This window comes from Delphinus delphis, chromosome 12, assembly GCF_949987515.2.
Source record: "Delphinus delphis chromosome 12, mDelDel1.2, whole genome shotgun sequence".
In the NCBI taxonomy this organism is placed as follows: domain Eukaryota; kingdom Metazoa; phylum Chordata; class Mammalia; order Artiodactyla; family Delphinidae; genus Delphinus; species Delphinus delphis.
Window position 1 is genome coordinate 12,530,849 of NC_082694.2, and position 17,831 is coordinate 12,548,679.

The 17,831-nt window shown below is 47.5% G+C and overlaps 1 protein-coding gene across 1 annotated transcript in view; it reads left to right on the forward strand.

The window, feature by feature from the left end:
- MERTK (MER proto-oncogene, tyrosine kinase) overlaps positions 1 to 17,831 on the forward strand; it is a 111,117-nt gene that overhangs the window by 16,942 nt on the left and 76,344 nt on the right. The window contains exons 2-3 of the mRNA XM_060027359.1: positions 5,367 to 5,787; positions 16,266 to 16,366. Coding sequence (XP_059883342.1) covers positions 5,367 to 5,787; positions 16,266 to 16,366 — 522 coding nt within the window. The remainder of the gene's footprint in view (positions 1 to 5,366; positions 5,788 to 16,265; positions 16,367 to 17,831) is intronic.

A 17,831-nucleotide genomic window follows, 5' to 3' on the forward strand; every position in this document is an offset into this window, starting at 1 on the left:
CCCCTGGGGTGGGCGAATGAACTGCTGGAACATGTGGACAAGCTACTCTTGGACCTGAGTGGGAGGCCATTTATCCAAGTTGTTCAGCTGCATTTGCTTGTGAGGCCAAACTTCCCACTTTAGCCTCTGTCCCGTCCACGTGAGAAAATAACCGTGAAAGAAGATGGGAGTGGGGAAGGGAAGGGGGAGATGTCTCATGAATTCCAGCGGCAGCCTGCTTTTCCACGTGTGCCATGGAGAGAGGACCAAATTCTCATTAAGTCTCTGGCTGTGGGCTTTTAATACACCTCTGACTCTGGCTAAAAACATTGTCTCCACAATGGGGATCATCAAACAGGCCCACCACGTTTGCTCTTGTCATCTTGAAAATGAATTAACAAGAACACGTTAATAAAAAGTAAAAGTTTAAAAGATTTTTGGTCTGATCGCATCCTCCTACTGTCACTACCTCGCCCCACCAACAAAATAATTTTAAAATCTTCCACTTCTGTGAGGAAAAACAGGGGGAGGGACATTATACAACTGAAGTAGTCAGAACACTGAAAAATTAGCAGCTTAACATGTAATTTCTAATCGATCATTGCTCTGACTTTGGGGTCCAAAACCTTGGAATCGTTTTCATCTTGCCTTTTCCCACATTACCCGTATTCAGTCAAGGCCCCCATATACAGCTGGCGAGGTTATGCACCGCACAGCACATACTGTAAAGCACTGTTTACACTGAAAACTCTGCGGGGCGACACCCCATCCCAGCCCCACTCCTTGCCAGAGCTGCGCAGTGAGAACCTCACCAAGCATGCGTGGTTGTTCAGCCCTCAGCGTCAACCCCTGTAGATCAGCAGTTCTCAAGTACTGGGCCGTGGCAGGTTTTACTGATACAAAGAGAAAGTAATAGAAGTGATAATCACTAACGTTTACTGAGCGCTTACTATGAGCCAGACATAGTAATGACTCCTTTATTCCTAACCGCAACCCTGTGGGACACCATTATTATTACATCCCCATTTTCCCCATGGGGGCCACACTATCCAAGCAATGGCCAGGATAAAGCTGCCAGGTGTCCACTCCTGAGAGCTGCCCTGTGTTACGCCCTTCCTAAACATTTGGTGTCAAACTGACGTATCTTTTTTTTTTTAATATATATATATTTTCATTATTGAAGTATAGCTGATTTACAATGTTGTGTTAACTGATGCTGTATACCAAAATGACTCGGTTATACCTATATATACATTCCTTTTCATATTCTTTTCCATTATGGTTCATCACAAGATACTGAATATAGTTCCCTGTGCTACACAGTAGGACCTCGTTGGTTATCCATTCTGTATGTAGTGGTTTGCATCTGAAACTGACCTTTCTTTTTGACGTGATGGCAGTACTCGAGGATGCTGTTGGGATCAGCCCCTCTCCTCTTTCCTGCCTCCTTCCTGCTACGTCCTGGCCTCCTCCTTCCTCCCTCTCAGGCAGATGTCCACGCCCCGGTCAAGCACACCTCTCATCTTCTCCCTCCACTGCTCAGAAACCTTCCAGGAATCCCTATTCCCTCCGCGGCGATTCAGGGCTCTCCACGTTCAGCCTCATTTCACTGTATCTCTCATTTTTCTCCTAGCACAGAAGCGCCACCCTGCAGCTAAACTGGTGTTCCCAAACTATGAGGGCCTCTTCCTTTCACTCCAGTTTTCCACCACCTCTGCCCCTTGAAACCCTGTCAACCCTCCCCTACCCCTCCTTTAATTCATGCCCTTACCTATTCATTCAACAAACCTATTTTGAGCACCTCCAAGGAACTGACTACAGTGTGGGGGACTTTCAGTCAACCCGGCAGGGGAGAAAGAATTGAATGAGAAATTACAGATATTACAAAGGGGAGGGTCCCAGCACCTGACCTGGGAGGTTTAACTAGACAGGGTGGCGGTGGGGAGATCAGGGAAAGCCTCCCACGAGCACACAGTTAGCTGTGTCCCCTCCCCCCTTTAACTCCTGGGACCCTCTGCTGCCTGTCTTCTGGGGCAAGTGCCTTTCCGTATCCCATTAGACAGTCACAGCAAATCTTAGACCTGGAGGTGCTGTTATATAAATATCTGTTGGCAATTCAATCATACTACCAGCTTCTGGCAAATGAAATTGTGGAGATCAGTTACCTTTTAAACCATCCATAGTGATTACGGGGTTTGACTGCTCCCCAGTTTCAGTGATGTCATCTGACTGGATGGCTTTGCCATTAGTTCGTTCAGTGAGCAGCTCATAGTAAACTAACGCTTATACCCCAAACTATAACCAGAGGTTATCTTGCACGGTTGGGATTACAAAACAGGTTTCCATTTTATACTTTCTGTGCTCCCATAAATATTTGAACTTTTTACAACAGACTTGTGTTACCTTTATAATTAGAAATGCTCAATTTTTAAAAATATTTATTTATTTGGCTGCATCAGCTCTCATTTGCGGCATGCGGGAACTTTCATTGTGGTGCGCGGGCTCTTCCCTGCAGCGTGCGGGGCTTCTCTCTAGTTGTGGCAGGTGGGCTCCAGAGTGTGCGGGCTCAGTAGTTGCAGCACATGGGCTCCCTAGTTGTGGCTCACGGGCTCCAGAGCACACAGGCTTAGTTGCCCCACCGCATGTGGGATCTTAGTTCCCCAACCGGGGGTTGAACCTGTGTCCCCTGCATTGGAAGGCAGAGTCTTAACCACTGGAGCACCAGGGAAGTCCCAGGAATGTTCAGTGTTTTTAAGGAAATTAAACAAACCAAAGGAAGCATCATTTGTTTCTCCCACTCTACTTTTTTGCCTTATATTTAACACACAAGAAAAAAAAAGTTATTTGGACAAAACCCCTGACTCCCCACCTCAAGAAATAGGAAAGACTGCAGGTAAGTTTGCCTCCAAGAGACAGAGGTGAACTGTAAGTGCTTTGAAGCCTGTAGAAAAAGAGTGTTCTGAGCAGGGTCTACAGGCATAAGATAAATAGCTAGAGCAGCCATTACTGCAGAGGGATCCCCAAATCAGACAAGATGGGGAGCATCCATTACTGCAGAAGGGACCCCCCAGATCAGAGAAGATGGGCTTCACCTCTTCCTACCATCCCTGTACATAAAGTTTGCCTGGCGTGGGGACGACAGGAGAGGCAGGGGCCCCTCTCTGCAGAATCACCCTGACGTCCACTCCTTGGAATAAATCATCACTCCCATCACAGCACACTAATCTGTCTGGACGACTGAGCTCAAGGCCAGCCAGCAGCCGGCCCACAAAGCCCTCCCCCAGAGCCTGCAGAGAACCCCTGCACTCCCAGAGCCCCTGAGACCTCAGCCTCAAGGACAAGCAATGAGCTCTCCCTCGTTTCTTATAGTGAAACCTCTTGTCCTCCAACCTGGCATTCACCCCGGACGCAGTTCCCAAATGCAGCAACTGGGAGAGTTGACCTGGTCGGGGAGAGAGAGCTGGATGGAGAGGACTCCCTGGCAGGAGCCCCGGTCCTCCGTTCAGGGATACGTGTGGTCCAGAGTGACCTGCAGGGAGGAAGCCAGAGGTATAAATTCTCAGATCCCCGCTTTTGCCCCCAAATCTGCTTGTACCTCCATTCACCCAATAAGTACTTAACTGAATCCTTATACTCAAAAAAATTTTTTAAGATTTTTGTTTTTGATGTGAACCATTTCTCAAGTCTTTATTGAATTTGTTACAGTATTGCTTCTGGTTTATGTTTTGGTTTTTTGGCCGCGAGGCATGTGGGATCTTAGTTTCCCGACCGGGAATCGAACCTGCAGCCCCTGCACTGGAAGGCGAAGTCTTAACCACTGGACCTCCAGGGAAGTCCCTATACTAAAAATTACTTGTTGTTTATCTGAAATTCAAGTTTAACTGGGTGTCTTTTGTTCTTGTTTGCTAAGTCTGCACCCCCTGCACACTCACACTCAGGAGCGCAGGAAGGTGTGAGGTCCTGAGCATGACAGGAGGCATGAGGTGCCTCTGTGTACCCCCGTCACTCACCCACAAGGTGCCAGCCTGTGTCTCTCCTCCCTGCCTGTCTCACCACCCATGGTCAATGTATTTGAATAAATTGCAACTAGTATAGAATGTACGTTCCAAAAATGCCATTAAAACTAAAAGTACGGGCTTCCCTGGTGGCGCAGTGGTTGAGAGTCCGCCTGCCAATGCGGCGGATACGGGTTCGTGCCCCGGTCCGGGAAGATCCCACATGCCGCGGAGCGGCTGGGCCCGTGAGCCATGGCCGCTGAGCCTGCGCGTCCGGAGCCTGTGCTCCGTAACGGGAGAGGCCACAACAGTGAGAGGCCCGCGTACCACACACAAAAAAAAAAACTAAAAGTACAACTGATGTGAGCCTGTATTTTTAGAAATTCTTGTGGGTCAAATGAAATCAAAATATTTCCAGGCCTATTCCTGCAGGCAAGCATTTTGCTGGAAGCTCCAAGTCATTCTATAGCTGGTGACATAAGCACATGTTGATTTTTTTCCCCCATGCTTAGGGTGGGTCATGCTGAGGCACAAGAATTGTAAACTCGCCCCTTTGTGACCAGTAGCAGCCTTTGCAAGACTGTTGGCCAAGCATAGTCTTGTGACTGAGGAGACAGTAGGAAGGTGATCTCAGGCGCCATCACCTGCCTGCCATGCTGGTGAGATGGGTATGAGGGATTTGGAATGAGTCACGAATTTCAAAAACTGGTTGAGGGTCTTCCCTGGCGGCCCAGTGGTTAAGACTCCGTGCTTCCGATGCAAGGGGCACGGGCTCGATCCCTGGTTGGGGAGCTAAGATTCCACATGCCACGCAGCGCGGTGGCCAAAAAAAAAAAAAAAAAAAAATGGGTGAAGTGGTCAAAAGATACAAACTTCCAGTTATAAAATAGGTAAGTCCTGGCAATGCAATGGAGTTAATGCTGACTGTAGTTAATAGTACTGTATTATATACTTAAACGTTGCTAAGAGGGTAGATGTTAAAAGTTATCACAAGAAAAAAAAGTGTCTCACTATGTGTGGTGATGGATATTAAGTAGACTTATTGCAGCAATCATTTGGCAAAATATACAAGTATGGAATCACTGCATTGTACACCTGAAACAAATATGTTATATATATATATCTCAATTATGTCTCAATTTAAAAAAAGAAAAAATTTTGACGGGGGCATTATATTTCTTACGTATTCTTTAGAAAGAAGGAAGTAAGCGAATGAATGAACTTGTGAAAGAGAATATTCACACTATTCGTGTGTGTTAAATAAATTCCGCTCATGCTTTCTAAGGACATTCAGGATGCCCGTCACTCTCTCATCATGGCCTATTAAGTTGGGGACCTACTTGGAAAACTCCATTATTTAAAAGGCTAAAAATCCAATCTTCTGTTTTGTAGCTGTCGCTGAGGTGAGCGAAGAAACCAAGCCCAACCCGCTGTTCCCCAGATCTTTCCCGGGAAGCCTGCAGACTGACCACACACCATTTTCCTTTCCTCACACCAGTGGGTTCCAGCCCACCTCCACGTTTCCACCCATCCAGCCTGGAAGACCGCACACCGGAAATGCAGCCCTTCCCGGAGTGACCTCCGCCAGGTCCACGTCCCTACTGCCTCTTGCGTTTAATCACACGGTTGGCCACATAATACTTTCTGAACACAAAGATGTCAAGTTTAATTGCTCGATCAACATACCTAATATATACCAGGACAGTGCAACTATTTCTTGGTGGAAAGATGGGAAGGAATTGCTGGGGGCCCATCATGCAATTACTCAATTTTATCCAGATGATGAAGTTACAGCAATCATCGCTTCCTTCAGGTAAGTGTTCTTTCTTCCTTTCTTTTAAAATGTTGTTGTGGGGCTTCCCTGGTGGCGCAGTGGTTGGGAGTCCGCCTGCCGATGCAGGGGACGCGGGTTCGTGCCCTGGTCCAGGAGGATCCCACGTGCCGCAGAGCAGCTGGGCCCGTGGGCCGTGGCCGCTGGGCCTGCGCCTCCAGGGCCTGTGCTCCGCAGCGGGAGAGGCCACAGCGGTGAGAGGCCCACGTAACGCAAAAAAAAAAAAAAAAAGTTGTTGTTGTGCTTTTGCTGATTCAAAAGCAAAAGGCTTGTAAAGAAATAACAGCCTTCTGTTTTCTGTGTTAGCAACCCCACTGGTCCATTTAGAGGGTAGATTAATAGCTGATTGTATTGCTGATTTCTTTTCTATTGGCTTTTGGCCCTACTGGAACTCTTGGTGATCAAATGCTCTTCCCAGCTGGCCTGTAAGTCCTGTCAAGGCCTGCTGGACTCAAGAGCTCTCCCAGCGAGTGAGAACAGTGTTCCTACCTGGCAGGAGGAGACATCTAACTCACCAGGTGGGCGTGGAACTTGTGAAACAAGGCAGCCCTCCACCCCTTTCGTTTGCCCTATCTCCTCTCCCTTCTCCCTCTCCCAGCACCCCCGGCGGCTGCAGATGTTGCCCTCCTGTTGGGGTAGGAAGGAGGCGGAAAGTGTGAAGTCTGGGGAATTGAGACAGATCTTCGGCCACGTGGCTCCCCATCTCAGCATTCCACTTTGTGTCGGCAGGGGCAGGCCCAGTGAGTTGGAGGGGGTGACACGGATAAGCCAGGCCAGGACATAAATGTGGAATAATCCATCGTCCCAAGGGTTGGGTCCTCCTACCGCAGATACTGGAGACAGTGAGACAGCTGCTTCTCTTCTCACCGTCCCTTTTCATTCTCTACTCTTTCCTCTTAGCCAGGAGGGGTTTTGTTTGTTTGTGTTTATATCAGGACTTCCTGGCATGTACAGTTTTAGAATTAGGTGGACTGTGGTCACTGAAGTTTCTAAATGAATTCGGAGCAGCGTTGACTCAGGAGGCTTTTCTCTGGGATTCCTCCACTCCGAGTGGAGTCCTCTTTGATCTGCTGTGTTTTTACTTTCTCCAACCTGATGTTTGGGCCTCTTCCAGACTGTGTCATGTCTTCTGGTGAATCATTGTGTGTTTCCTTTTCAGAAAACCACCTCGGGGTTACCAGAGACCTGATGACTCCAGTTAGAGTTTAGCGTGTCAACACATTCATAAGATGACCCCCTTTTTAGCATTTTCCAAGTTATCTTGGTCATCATCAAGGAAAGAAAACGATTTCCGCATTTCCCGTTGGTCGGTTTAACCTCTGGCTGGGTCTCTCGCGCTGCCATTCTCCGCCAGTGTCAAGACTCGGGTGTCTTGCCCATGGCTATATTTTTTTCTCCATCAACTACAAAACACAGATGTTTTTCCATTATGTAGACACAGCTTCTGATGGGAGAATTAAAATCACCATTTCATAATGAATGAGGTTTAAAGGCTTATAGAAACCAAAACTGGCACATTCGTCTCACCCGGGGTCATTTAGGAGGAAAGCACAGCCTTGCTCTCTGGGCTGCGAGTCCCAAGTGGGGGTCCTGCCACCGGCCCCCATGAGACCGTGGGTGAGCCGCTGCATCTTCCCTGGTCTTCTTGCCAAGGAGATGGGTTTGGACCGCCTGACTGGCAGCTCTAGGTGTGCTCTAAGGGGCCATTAGATAGTCAAAAGATTTGGAGAGTTTTTAAACTTAGACGGTGTCTTATTCTGAGCTGATGTTTTTAGAGTTCAGAAGGTGACTGGGTGATATTTTGAGAACTTTAGAGAAGAATGTATACTTTTGCATGTATTCGGCTGAACTCTCATAAACTCATTTGGAAGAGAAAAAAATCTTATGTGACCTCCCAACTAAGCAAATTCCGTGATCAGAATTCTTGCAAGGGATGGACACTCAGCTGAATTGAGTAATATCTGGAACAGCAGTAAGTCCACCATTAGGATATTCTTCAACTTGATTAAAGTAATGTACAGGCGGCACTGTAGCTGTGGGTGATTCAGTGAAGTAAATTACAGTGACTTGATCAAGATTATCAATATTTGTGTCATTTCTTCCCAAGAGAGAAGGATGTTGGAGACCCTAATTTGATGTCTTTTATATGAGGACCCTGAGGTCCTTAAGAGTAGGGTGTCTTGCTCAGGATCACTAGGTAGTAAGCTGGTCATCCTTAACCAGGGGGCCTGATATGCACACCTGCAGTATCCTCTCTTCTCAAATCTTCACGGGCCCTGAGGAAATCCACTCTGGTTCCCAGAAACAGTGAAGAGTTAAACACTAGTTCTAGGTTTTCAATAGATGCCATTTTATCAGGAATTCGTTAGCCTGCAACTTTGCTGGAGTTGCCACTAACAGGACCGGCATGGACCACGTTTATTTAAGGGAATGTGCAAAAGATAGATGTCCGTATATAGGCAGGGGTCAGAGGAACTATAAAGAAAAACACAAAGTATTTTAAGTTAGATCACGGAACCATTTTTCTATAAGGTTATTATAATAAAAAAGGACAGAATGGACATGAATTTTGAAATGATTAGGTCTCCGGATCGGGGAGTCCACAGTTTGCACCTGCACTTGTGCTTTAAATACGAAGCAGCTGTGAGTCGCTGAAGCCTGGCAAATTGTGGATGCTGCATTTAACTCTCTTAGCCTGATATTGGTTCATGTTTTCTCTTTCATATCATGCAGACCCTTGGCTTTTGCCCACCCCACACTTAAACTCCCAAACCCCTCATTCTAAACATTAGGATTAGTCACGCTTCTGGTCTTTCATCCTAAAACAAAACCTGTCCTGGTTGAAGGTGTAGTTTAAGAGGCGTGCAGATTTAAAGCACTGGAACTTTCATCTGTTATTCCTTCCACTCTCTCACAGTGGCCATCATAGTGCTTTCCTTTCCAAAGGAAGGAAAGAATGGGATAAGTAATTTACACTAAGGAAAGCTTGAACATTGACTGGTGACATCATTTTGGACACAAGGAATAGAGATTTTTGTTTTCAAATCACAACACAGGCAACCGCCCACTAGTTATAAAATCAGCCAGCCTTGCCCTGAACGTCTGGGCATTGAGACACGAAGGACAGACCTGGTCCCTGTCCTTCTGCTTGTGAACAGAATGGAGGGGAAGGAAGACTCAAATGTCAAGTGCAGAAGCGCTAAGGTGGTGGTGATGTGTTTAAGGTAGTGTTGCCATCAGATTTTAGATTTGGCCTTTAGGGGAGGAGGGCCCTGCATCAGGACCAAGGGAAGGACACTTCTGCTGCTCAGGGGGGACCACATCTTGCAGTCAACCCTCAGTTTATTGAAACTAGATGTGGGAGGGTGGGAATGATAGGAGGAGCTCACAGGCATTTCAGCATGAGTCCCGTGTACTTAAAGGAGATTTGTTTTGGCATCATGCGTGAGAGTATCCCCAGAAGATTTCTGAAACTACTTGGTCTTAGCTCCTCTATATGTGCATTTTTTAAGTTATTTTAATAGTTACATATGTATTTTGTTTTCATAATTGTATGTATTTTGTTAAATACTTGGAAGATACCAAACAAGTACAGAGAAGGAAACTATGGCCCACAACCCCAAGAAAACTTTTCCAAGCATATAGAACTCTAAGATGCTTGAAATCAAATTAGTATTTTATTACATAGATGTATGTCTTATTTCATGCACTTATCATTGTAGGATGAACATTTACCTATATTGCTAAAAGTCTTCAAAATATTTTAATATTTAATATTATTTAATATTTATATTTAATTATTTTTTAATATTTTTAATATTTATTTTAATGCCACTGTAACTTGCTATTGTAAAACAGATTCATTTATAGAGAGTGCAAATGAAATTATAAAGGGAAAACCTTAAAAATTATTTTCAAAATGCCAAGGTTGGTGGCATACACAAGGGAAGAAGTAACTGATGTGGGACTTCAAATCCAGATGCCCTCTTGAGCTGGGTCTGTCCTGTGCTAACAGTTCACGTTTCACTTAGTTGTCTATTATTATTGACAGAGTCGAGTCATCTTTCATTCATGGGTGTAGGAAGCATTCAGTGTCTGCTAGTAGGTTGGAGTATTCTTAACTGATAGCTTGGTGGTGAATACTGAAAATCCACACCAGCCTCCCTACTTACCCCCCACCACCCCGTGCATGGTACATCACTTGAAAGCAGTTGCTAGACTGTGGGACTTAGGTCACCAGGCTGAGCATCCCCCTTGACACTCCAACCAGTATCCCGCCCCATCTACACCTGTTATCAGCTCGCCCAGCCCCAGGACCCTCTTTAGCCAAGAGCTTCCCGTGAAGTCTCTAAAGGACGGTGTAATTTGTGGGACGTAGCTCAAAAATCTGGTATGGGGTGTAGAAAGCTCTCTCGCTTCGGTGGAAACACTCCCTCATCAGGAAGGCACCAGCCTTGAGATCAGAAGACTTGGGGAGACTCACCCTCAAGCAAAAACAGAAGCTGATGTTCCTGTAAACTGACAGGCCCAGCACATTTAGTTATTGGGTGATTTATGGAGGAGGGAAGGTATTTGATGTTTGTTTTCTTTGTAGTCTAGGTATTCCCAGTACTCTTTAAATTCTGGCATCCTTCCCAGTAGCTAAAGCTAGAAGGATTTTACTTTCTTCCTACATTTTCTTGGTAAACATGTTAAGTAGGTAGTTTGGGTCCCTGCGGGCTCCTGGCGCCTGAGACGCTTGTGTTGGCGGCGCCCCCGCAGGCGCTGTGTGCCGAGACCCTTGCCACAGGCGGGGCGGGGTGCGGGTGTGCATCTGCCTGGTACCATTGCTGGCTGTTCTTTACCCCAAAATGGAATCGTGCATGAGAAATCAGCCAAACATCTAGAAAGTAAGAACCTAATTTGTTGAGCCAAACCATCAGCTGGAAAAGTTATTTTTAGCCATTGATCCCTGAGACTTTTGGACTTGTTTTATATTCAGACTTCCTTTCAGCTCAGGTTTTGTCCAAGATCCCTGAACTCGGGTGATCCATGGAATGCTGTCAGCGCCGTTTGAACGACGGCAGAGGGTAAAACAGGATGCTTAGCAGTGGATCGTCTTTGTATTTCTTTTAAAAGTTTTTCTTTCCATTTTTCATGGCTTTTTTTTTTATTGTGGTAACATAAAACTTACCATTTTAGGGCTTCTCTGGTGGCGCAGTGGTTGAGAGTCCGCCTGCCGATGCAGGGGACACGGGTTCGTGCCCCGGTCCGGGAAGATCCCACGTGCCGCGGAGCGGCTGGGCCCATGAGCCATGGCCGCTGAGCCTGCGCGTCCGGAGCCTGTGCTCCGCAGCAGGAGAGGCCACAACAGTGAGAGGCCCGCGTACCGCAAAAAAAACAAAACAAAAACAACTTACCATTTTAACCCTTTTTGAATATCCAAGTCAGTGACCTTGAGTACATTCACGACGTCATGCCACTGTCACCACCATCCATCTCCAGAGCTCTTTCATCATCTCAAACTGAAACTCCATACCCGTGAAACACTAACTCCCCACTCCCCCTCCCCTCCAGCCCTCGGTAACCTCTATTCCACATTCTTTCCCTGTGAATTTGACTACTCTAGGCATTCATCCAATATTGGTCCTTTTTTATATGTCTTCTAAGAAGGCTTGAGAGCTTAGGTACTCCTTGCGAGCCATTTCTGAGCAGGCCAGCCTAGTTGTAATAGGTCTGAGGGCCAGAGAGATGCTGTGTGTCCTTGTAGGATGCCCTGGGGCTACGTCAGCTGAGGGGATGCTGGTGTGATGGGCTTTTGCAGCTGCTGTCCCACCGCCATGGCTCTCTCCAGGTGGTTCCTGTCTAGACACTGTGGCAGAATCTGTGGTTTCTTTGGTCTTACCCTGTTCAGATGTTTGACCAAAAGCTGATGGAATTCTTATACTTTTTTTTTTAAGTGCCTGCACATGGTAAAGTAGTCTAACTGTCCAAAAGTTATCTCTTGCATTCCAGCCCCCTTGCTCTTTCCCAGTGGGGAGCTGAGGTGACCCGTTTACTGGGTAGCTTTCCAGAGATATTCAGTCCATGAGTCGTGTGTGTGTGTATGTGTACGTGTGGTGTGTGTGCATGCCTGTGCCAGGCCCCAGCATGGTGTGTTAATCTAATAGGGTACTACTCATAGCTGTGGTTAAATCAGTACCCAGAGTTCACAATTTTTGTGGCTATGGAAATGCTATTTTCAGCCAAATCATGTAGTCAACTGTAATTACATCGTATTTGTTATAGAGCTTTTTGATTTTCCTGAATTTAATAGTTTCCTTGCCTGTTGGTTCACTGAATTGTCTAAGTTTCAATCGCTCTTTCTCCCCCCACGTTTTAAAGGAAAATAATGCACCCCCTCTCAAAATGACCAGATTCTCAGGACTGGTGTTTTTCCTTGGAGGCGCCAGTCCTGGAGCTGTCCCTTTTCCTCCAGCCCAGACACGTTGCCCTCCAGGTCTGGGGTCTGTGGCTGAGTCAACTTTGCTTTCATTTTGGGGAGCCTCGTTCCTGCTGACTTCCAGCATCTGTTCCCTGGAGCCCAGCTCCCCCTCTTCCTGGCTTTACCCCGTCACCTTGGCCTGGAGCCCAGCCTCTACTCACTTGCTGGGCCCTCACGTGTCTGAAAATGCCATGTTTTTCCCACCTCCACCTTGAGGTAGTTTGGCCAGATACAGAATTTTAAAGGAAAATAATTTCCTGTTGTCATCTTGAAATCATTGCTCCGTTTCCTTTTCGCTCTCAGAGTTGTTCTTGAGAAGCATGACACGTTTCTGATTCACTCGTAAATCACCTGCTTTTCTTTTCTCTGGAAGCTTCTGGGGGGTCTCCACTTTGTCTTAGAGGTGTGACATTGCCTGGTGAAGCCCCTTGGTGGGTCTTGTCTCTCTTGCTGTGCTGCCCACCTAGGTGTCAGGTGAGGGAAGACCCGTATCGCCAGTTCTGGACATTTTCCTGAATGACGCCTCCCTCCTCCCCTTTCTGTGTTCTTTCTGGAACTCCTTACTCAGTCATCGTCCGAATGCCTAGGTTGCTATTCTGAGCTCAGAGCCTTTCCTGCTGTTTCTGCGGGGGAGAGGGAGGAGATTGGGGACCAGTCGCCCATCTCCAGTCCCACCCCCCCACACTGCCATCATCCTGGGAGCCTTTACGTGATGTCTAGAAAGCAACAAGAGAATTATTTGTGAAAAACGTTTCCTGTGCTATAGGTAAGATGGATCTGGACTTGCTAATTAACGCAGACACGTTGTCCTTTTCACCCAGTGACGCTAGATCCTGCCTGACGCGAATGAGTAAAAGACCAAGTTTTGATCACGTTCCCTTTGCATTCTCGTGCTTTACTCCTAGTCTGAATTTTCCTTGCTGGTTAGTTGAAGGTACTCCTGGACTTTTTTGTGTGGTCTGATTTCTGCTGCCGAAGGTTATTTGTGCCTGCTGGCTTCTTGGGTTCCCGGAGTGCTGACCATACCTGGGCTGGGTGCGGTCCCCCTGGGGATGTGCCCTGCCTCCCTCTCTGGCCTTCACTTCCTCTCCGGTCCCTGGCTCACTGAGTCACGCAGCAAGCCTGCTACAGCACTGGGGTCCCAGGCCGTGAGCCAGAGCCCAGTTTTCCGAGGGCGTAGGTGTCCTCAGCCTGTCAGATCTCATCGTCTGCCGCAGCCAGCCCCTCCCTGAGTCTTGCCTCAAGAAAATGTTGCTTCTTGTAAAGTGATGAGTAGAAAGGATCCTCTCTTCAGTAGCCGTAACCTTGGTTTCCCTTGGAACTGCTAAGACTAGACAGGTCAGCCGTGGAGAATCTGCAGGAGCTGCTGAAAGCCACGTCGTACCATCCAGCCTCTGGGTGTTACCCACGATGGGCAGTGCATCGTCCTAGACACCTGCTCCCCTCCCGCTTTCTTCAGCCCCTTCCTGTCACCTTGATATCCTGGTAGATTCTAGGGGAAGCGTCAGCTAGCCCGTTATTTGGAGATATTTGTCCTGTGAGGTCTCTTTCCGTCTTCTCCTGGTGACCTCTAACTAAGCATTGTGACATTCAGCTCCTGCCCTAAAGCATGGAGAGACCGGCCTTTCCTTGACCCCTGCATCCTCCCCAAGTCCAACAGTCATTCATCAGGTGCCTTCCAGAATTATATCGCTCCTACATAGGAATGAGGGGAGAGGGGAAGACAGCGTATTCCCAGTCAATGGGGCACTGCTTAGATTGGCACATCAGGAAATGCAGGGGACAGGGGACCATCACACTGCTGGATCCTGAGACCGTTAAGGAGATGATGCTAACCCAAGCAGCTCTGGCCCTCGTAGTTCTGACTCATGCCGTTCTTTTTTTTTTTTTGGTACGCGGGCATCTCACTGCTGTGGCCTCTCCCGTTGCGGAGCACAGGCTCCGGACGCGCAGGCTCAGCGGCCATGGCTCACGGGCCCAGCCGCTCCGCGGCACGTGGGATCTTCCCGGACCAGGGCACGAACCTGTGTCCCCTGCATCGCAGGCAGACCCCCAACCACTGCGCCACCAGGGAAGCCCCCTGATGCCGTTCTTGATGTGTACCTTCGTTACTCTGTTTATCATAGGCTAATAGGGGTCTGCAGAATAGTGTTGGGAGAAGCGGTATTTACCAGTGTCCAGTGTTTGTTCTGAAAACCGTGGCTTCTAGAGGCCGGGGACCCTTCACTGCCGCCTGTCAGCTCCTGGTGGTGACTGTGCTGTGTTAATAACCCTGGCAGCTGCCCCTTCTGACCTTGCCAGCTTCCTGGTCTCTTTTAAGCCTTAAGCCGTAGCCCTTGACAGGTTGAGGACAGATTTTATTTTGCTTTGGGATAAACTAGTTATATCGGGGAACAAGCTGCTAGGAAGGCAGGTGGACCCCTCCACGTTTTTCTTCTTTTTTCTTTTTCCTTCATTCACAGTCTTCTGGGTTGTGTCTGATGGGCAGAGAAGAAATCAGTGCTTGGGGCTAATAAAGGCATCCTCTGTAGGAGAGCATCTGAGAGCATTTCAAAGTGTGCCTCATTGTCTCACCCCTTCCCACCCCGGCTAAGAGCGGGTTTCACGTCTGTGGTGTAACTCCCTGTTTGTAAACACATTGGGAAATTGGCAAGCAGGACTCTGAACCTCTTAGAGCCAAGGCTGCCTGTTTATATAAGATATCTTATGTTCATCCTGTAATAAGAGGGAAACGAAAGGAAGGCAATTGATAATTAAATAATATGAATGTGAATATGTAAATGCTGGGTGTGACCACACCAGGAGAGATTATAATAAAGTCCACAGTGACTTGCCCCCAGGCACATGGCAGCTGCAGACGGAGCAGTGCTGTCGGATGATCCATCTTCCAGACGATGACTGAGTCACAGCCAAGTTCCAAACAGGACAAAGGGATACTGGCCCTCCATTTTCACGGTCCTGGGAAATGACATGGATATTAACACCAGGCAAAATACTTTGTGTGTGTGTACAGTGAGATTAGGTTCTAGTCTCAGAAGGTCATTTGGGGGCTTCCCTGGTGGCGCTGTGGTTGAGAGTCCGCCTGCCGATGCAGGGGACACGGATTTGTGCCCCGGTCTGGGAAGATTCCACATGCCGCGGAGCGGCTGGGCCCGTGAGCCATGGCCGCTGAGCCTGCGCGTCCGGAGCCTGTGCTCCGCAACGGCAGAGGCCACAACAGTGAGAGGCCCGCGTACCAAAAAAAAAAAAAAAAGAAGAAGGTCATTTGGGATGTGGAAAAGTTGCCCCTGGCCCCTGAAAACCATGTCGCCCCTAGTTATTTGTGACCATCCAAAACAACTCCACAAATTTGCAAAATGCCTGGAGGGGTGGTACTCTGATATAGAGAACCCTGGTACAGAGCCTACCATGGAAGTCCAGACAAGTGACAATATATGTGTTAGACCGGATTCTTCAGAGAAACAGAACCGGTAGAGGACACACACACACACACACAGACACACACAAACACAAAGAGAGCGAGAGAAATTTATTTTAAGGATTGGCTAATGTAATTGTGGGTGCTGCCAACTCTGAAATCTGTGGGGTGTCAGTGGGAGGCCCAGGGAAGAGTTGATGTTGCAGCCTTGAGGCCCAAATGCAGTTTGGAGGCAGGATTTCCTGTTCCTCGGAAGACCTCAGTCTATGCTCATAAGGCATTTAACGGACTACACGAGGCCCACCCAAGCGATGGAGGGTCATCTGCTTTGCTTTGAGTCAACTGGTCGGAATATTCATCACACCTGAAAAACACCTTCACAGAAAAATATCTTTACATCTAGAGTAACGTTTGACCAAGGATCTGGGTACTGTGACCTAGCCGTGTTGAGACACACGTGACACACATTAGCCATGTTAATCATCACCGCGAAGGACAAAGAAGTTGAAGAATGTTCCATTCCTATAGCAGAAACTCTAAAGGTCGTCACGATAAATATCTTTGTGTTTCTCCCGGAAGCATAACCAGTGTGCAGCGTTCAGACAATGGGTCGTATATCTGTAAGATGAAAATAAACAATGACGAGATCGTGTCTGACCCCATCTACGTCGAGGTGCAAGGTGAGTCCAGAGGCCACAGGGTGTCCAGTTGCCACAGGGCGGTTTGTTGTAGAGCCTGCATTAATCGCTTCGTGTATAATGCTCCAGAGTTGGGCATGCCCATTTGTTTGTTTGTTTTTTTAATTGTTTTTATTGAGGTATAGTTGATTTACAATGTTGTGTTAGTTTCAGGTATACGGCAAAGTGATTCAGTTTATTATATGTGTGTGTATATATATATATGTATATATATATATATTCTTTTTCAGATTCTTTTCCCATATAGGCTATTACAAAATATTGAGGCTAGTTCCCCGAGCTATACAGTAGGTCCTTGTTGTTTATCTATTTTATATATAGTAGCATATATATGTTACTCTCAAATTCCTAATTTATCCCATTGGTAACTCTGTATGCAAACCTTGCAAATCCATAAGCACTGAAATTTTACAAGGCCATCTGCTTTGCAGACTTTAGGTAGTTATGAAATTCACTTAATTCTTAGAGATTTAGCTCTATCCTACGCGCTATGGCTGAGCTAAAAAGAGATTGTGGACCTCCTTGTCCTAAGGTTATTTACAATTTAAAACAACTGAAGTCTTTTTATGTTAAGAAACAAAATGCAACCTATTATCCAGTTCTCAGTGCTGGCATCAGATGCCACTCACCTGGTCAAGTGCCAATTTGTTTATTATTCAGTATCTGTTACTGTCTTGCTTATGCAGACGGGGAAATCAGGGAGAGTGAGCCGTTTTCTTGATTGGTCCTGCAGCTCGGCCTGGGATTCCTTTTTAGGCCCTAGGATTTGTCAGGCGCGTGATTCAGTGCAGTTCGATGCCATGACACGAGATGGGCTTGGTGGGGGAGCTGGAGCAACAGGCAAGGAGAAGGCAGTCTCTGCCCTCAAGGAAGTTGGACTCTCGTGGGGAACGTGAGCTGATGCACAGGTGAGCCAGGCCAGGGGGGCCCGGGTCCTGCATCTCGGGGTTTGCACGTCCGGTTCGGCAATGGCAGGGCCTGTCAAGTGAGGCTTTGAGGAGGAAGCATCTTCATTATCACCCCAAGTGGCCGCTCCCCACTGTCCTAGGGGCTGCCCTCCAGGGTCCCTGCTCGCTGAGGTGCAGAGCCTTCAGAACAACTTTTCTGCTTTCTCCCGACCCTCCTCATCAAAGGCTTTAGAGCAGGTGATTAGCTTTTCAAGGAACTTCAACGAGAAGCATCTCCCACAAAAAGGCTGCTGAGCTACCCTTTCTTTTGCAGACGTGAACTTGATACCCTCTAATGCTGCAGGAGGCCTGAGGGAGGGGCCCCTCAGAGTCTCTTTTGGAGCTTTGCTCTGAGCCCATCCCAGGCTGCACAGCCAGTGCCACAGGGATCTGTCTGCATCAGCCAGAGGGGAGGGTTGCTACATTTGCTGCTAATCTGGGAAAACTATTCAGAGGACATTTCACTTGTAAAATCCCAGAAAAAATGCCCAGGGCAGGAA